This window comes from Adiantum capillus-veneris, chromosome 30 (genome assembly GCF_014529385.1).
Source record: "Adiantum capillus-veneris isolate H3 chromosome 30, ASM1452938v2, whole genome shotgun sequence".
NCBI lineage: Eukaryota > Viridiplantae > Streptophyta > Polypodiopsida > Polypodiales > Pteridaceae > Adiantum > Adiantum capillus-veneris.
The window spans coordinates 81,781,160-81,786,207 of NC_140960.1; the positions used below are offsets into that span (position 1 = coordinate 81,781,160).

Sequence of the window (5,048 nt, forward strand, 5' to 3'; positions counted from 1 at the left end):
GGGGATACCACAGGTAATTTGCAAAGATAATGCACATGCTCAGACCCATAACCTGCCAGATGCCAGCTTGGTTCTGCAAGAAATGGACTTGTTTCCGTACCATGGCCAACATTTTGGGGATTCTCGACCTTGTATGGAACATTCACATGTTGGACACACAAACACCAGCTTCTGTGGCCCATAAGAATCAGGTCTTCATCAATACATGCCACCTCCCAATATGGCAGTGCCATTGGGTTTTGGCAAGATAGTTGGTTGCTTCATAACCAAGTACTTAAGGTTGTAAACAAATTATATATGACGAATCAAAATTCTAACAGTCAGTGTTTTCAACAAAACAATGGCTCAATGTTTTTTTTTTGCTTTTGGCTACTCTATTGATTTGTATAATTGCCTTACTTTCTTTGATGGATGACTACTCCAGATGAAAGATGCCAAGCTTCCTTGCCTTCTGCTATTTGGCTCAAGAAAGTTCACTAATTTTTAAAGCTTAATGGGTACAACTTATGGAGTCCGCAAAGACCCCATGTTCGGCAATGGCAAGGGCTAATTCTGGCAACGGGTGATGATGAATATCACCAGAGCATGTGCGTGGGAGGCCACAACTCGCACACTGATAGATCAGTCTGATTGACATCTCCAAGGGGAGGGTGTTTGAACTTTGATAGGCGAGTTAGTTGACTAACATACTGCTTTGTTAATTGGCATGTATAGGGGGACTTGGGGTCAGAGGTGCAGGTAGGGCAAATCACCCAACAAAAATGAATGGGGGTGCCCTAAAAACCATGATCGTTAGTGGAAACAATGCCAGTAAACATCAATTGATGAAGGCATTCTTAACCATTTAAAACTCCATCGGCAAAGTAGATCTTGATTGGTAGAAAAAAAGTTGCAGTCTAATTACCACACTGATGAAGCCTCTATTGGTAGACTTTGGAATCCTTCATTGGCAGGCCTTTGCTGGGCATCATTGCCATCTGATCAATTTGACTGCATCTTAGGGGGTTGCAATTGGCTCATATGCATGTTTTCTACAAATGGATGCAGCACATATTCTTGACCTTGTATTGTCCATCTACTTGTTATATATCATCTGCAATGGGCAGGCCAGCGACAGTTTCGCAATCCCACTCCAAGGTGTGCTCCCATCGTTGTAAATAACTGTACAGATGGCATTGCTGAATGGTTTTACATCTCCTACCAGAGAAGAATGCACTTTGTCACCATGTTTTATCAAAATCTGACCAGTCTTTTTCTAGACACCGTCAATTACTCTACTTCGCTTGTGTGGTGCCAAAGGCTGAAATTAGAGAAGATCTTCGACATCATGACATAAGCAGAAGCCTTGTCTGGATGCAGCTTGATAGCATGGCTAAAAATTCGTTTTCCTAGAACAAAATTACCATGCTTTTGACAAGCACTTAGCAAGCACAACCACATGGCCAAATCAGGCTGTCCTGGCATTCGCGACAACATATCTTCAGCTCTTTCCAATTCTCCCACACGTCCAAGTAGGTCCACCACTGTGACAAAGTGATCAATCTTTGGAATTAGTCCGTACTCTCTATTCATTGACTCAAAGAACTCAACTCCTTTGTTCACAAGGCCTGCATGGCTGCAAGTAGAAAGAAGAGACAAGAATGTCACTTCATTAGGTTCAATACCTGCTCCCTTCATGCACTCAAATGTTCCAAAGCTCAATGTAAAGTTGCCATCTTTTGCATGGCCAGCGAACAATGCACTCCATGACACCACATCAGGCTCCAGTAATACATCGAACACAGCCCATGCATCCGCTATGCTTGCACAGGTTCCGTAAGCATAAATAAAAGCCGTTGCCAGAAGAAGACTTGGATCTCCCCTTGAAGCCAGAATACCGAAGTGAATCTGTCTGCAGAGATCCAGAGTTCCGGTCTCCTTGCATGCTTGAACTAAACTCACAATGGTCCCATCATCCATAATCACATCTTTGTCCTGCATCTTGAGATATAAATCTAATGCCTTCTGTACAAGACCCTGCTCACCGTATGCTGCAATCATTGCTGTCCACGAAACGGCATCATGGCCAAGCAAACTACCAAAAACATTTTCTGCATCTACGACGCTCCCACACTTACCATACATACTCACAAGAGTACTGCCCACGAAAATATTCGGATCAAAGCCCATCTTTTGGACATCAGCATGTAATGCCCTTCCAATTTCTAGCGAGATTTTTTTGGTTGACTTTCCTTGAATAACAACAGATTCTTCCTTAGCTGCAAGCACCGAGCATCCTTGTAGAGCAATAACATATGTTTGTTCATCTGGACTCACCTCCTCCTGCTGCATTCTTTTATACAGATGCAAGACTGTATCTCCAGACTTTTGTTCAACATAAGCTGACAGGATTGCATTCCAGATAGTAACATTGAGACTAGGCAAGCCTTCAAACACACTCAAGGCTTCATGAATGCTGCCACACTTGCCATACAAATTGACAAGCATGCTACCAATGCAAGCATCCACATCATAACCCTTTTTTTTGGCGTCAGCATGTAGAGATCGGCCAATATCCAATGGCAAATCCTTTGTTTTCCAGCCTTGCACTGAGTAAAATTCATCTGCCTCAGCTAGCAGACAGCAAGCTTGCAGCGCAATTGAAAAGGTCCACTCATTTGGACTAACACAATCTCCCTGCATCTTTGCAAAGAGCTGCAAAGCCTTCTCTGCCTGATTTTGCTCATTGTATGCCGACAGCATTGCTGTCCATGAGACCACCTTGTGATCAGACATCTGTGAAAATACAGACTCCGCTTCAACAATGCTGCCGCACTTGCCAAACATGTTTATGAGGTTATTGCCTATAAAGACATTGGATGCAAGACCTTTGCATCCCACACTTGCTTGCAAACGCCGACCGGCTTCTAGAGACTTTACTTTGTTTGCCATTCCATCTACCATAACAGCTTCTTCCTTCTCTGAAAGCATGCAACATGCTTGTATGAGCATGACAAAAGTCCTCTCATTTGGTTCTGTGCCTTCCGTCAGCAATTTTTTATGAAGGCACAAGATTTTTTCAACTTCACCTTGCTCGGCATACGCTGAGAGCATTGCATTCCATGAAACGATATTTTGCTTGGACAAGCTGTTGAAAACTATTTCAGCTTCCAGCACACTTCCACACTTTCCATACATGCTCACAAGAGCACTACCAACAAAATCGTGTGTATCTAAGCCCTTCGTACAGGCATGAGAATGTAAGTCCATTCCCTTTGTGACGTCCACAATGGTTCCACAAGCTTTAACCAGGCTAACAATGGTGTACACATTTGGCTGAAACCCCTCATCTTGCATCCATGTATATGTTTCAAGAGCTTCATGGCCTTTCCCACTTTCAGTGAATGCCGAAATGACAGCGGTCCATGACAGAATAGTCCGATGCGGGCCCAGTTGGTAAAATAGATGGAGAGCATCCTCAAGGCCACCACATTTAGCCAAAGTACTGACCAAGTAGTCAAAAATGGAACTGCTGAGCCCTTCTCCATGCTTGACGAGGAAGCCATGGACCTGCTTAGCTGGAATAAGGGCTTTCTGATTGCTGCAAGTTTTGAGTAGTGTCCAATAGACATTCTCGGAGGGGATAAAGCCATTTGAAACAAGAAGTGAAAGGGCATCCACGGCACACTGCAGATGCCCTTGTTTGCAAAATCTTTGGATTTTGTTCAACAAATAGGATGGGGATGGAACGTTTCCTTGTGAAGTGAACTCCGAAGAGGGCTCACTATGTGGGGACTCTGATGATGAAGGCTCCTGATGGGCGCCCAACTCAGCAGAGCAATTGATGAGTTCTGCGTGACGGGTAGACCCCACAGCTGCGGAAGATGAACAATGCCGTGTCGCCGAAAGACACAATCTCAAGGCCTTCATAAAAAGTTTGAAAACTTCTCGACTCTGAAGTCGAAGTTACCTGCCTTGGATGCCCATCTCAGCCATGGAATAGAATTGCTCATTTGGGAGAAATCGAAGGCAGTTCTTTACGGTTGGTCATAGATAGTGCTGTAACCTCCTCCGCCTGGATATGTAGCTCCGCGTAAAAGCAGTCCCCGTGCTTGCCTGTATAAGCAGTCGACCCGCTTCCCTAGTAATGGCACTGCCCACTATGTCCACCATTGCCGGTAAGCTTGAGCGATCACCTTGCAACAGCGTCTTCTCTAACATATTGCTCACCGATGCCTCCTCGCAGAATCTACGCTTCTATAGCCACCAGCAATGCATTCTCACAACGCCAACGTAGACTGCATCCGCATTCTTGATTCCTGAAAGCAAAGCGATCGACAGAAAGCGGAAGCTGACAAGCGATCCTACAGCACCGTAAGCAGTTTGTGAAAATTTTTAGCCGAGTCCAAAATGTTTCTTGCCAATATCGTCTAGTCCTGTAGCATTGAAGAGACATAAGGACAAGTAGAAGGACAAGTTCAATGCACCCTAAATAAAAGCTAAACTATGTAATTCTCTCTACCTTTACATTCAAAGTTTTGAATCCTATTGATATAGCTTGATGTATTGAATGAAGAGCACCTTACGCAAAACAAATTCCTTGGTCGGGGATTTGCATGCACTGTTCCTCCTCTGAAACAAAAGACAAAGTGTGGCTTCTTAAAAAGGCTCCTAATGAGCTTCTTGTCCACGGTGTGCCAATTGCACTACATTGATTGCACGATCTGTCAAGGCCATGAAGCTCTTGTTACTTTCAAGAAAACAAGAGTGATGGCTTCTATATATATGCGATCACATATGCTTACATGTTAAAGGCATGTGGAACCAATACACATCTATCACCAAAACACTTCCATGCATGTTGGCCGCTCCTTGTAGCACTTGCACCTCAAGAAGTTTGTTGTGATGAAACTCAAGGGGTTCCTCATGATATTGTGCCATCACATTCCAATTCTAACTGAAGAGCTCGATTGCCATAAGATACAAAAGGTAGAAAATTTGTTGCTTCCAAGGCACAAGGCTCCGTTGGATGCAGTCTTGGCTGCAATTGGAGCCGTCGACAAGGGAAA

General features: G+C 44.1%; 1 protein-coding gene across 1 annotated transcript; it reads right to left on the reverse strand.

Moving 5' to 3' along the window:
* Window positions 1-423: 423 nt before the first annotated feature.
* LOC147418294 (pentatricopeptide repeat-containing protein At2g03380, mitochondrial-like) lies at window positions 424-4,410 on the reverse strand. Its single transcript, XM_086506998.1, has one exon. The coding sequence runs from the start codon at window positions 3,907-3,909 to the stop codon at window positions 1,270-1,272; it is 2,640 nt and encodes an 879-aa protein (XP_086363124.1). The 5' UTR covers window positions 3,910-4,410; the 3' UTR covers window positions 424-1,269.
* Between the last annotated feature and the right edge of the window lie 638 nt (window positions 4,411-5,048).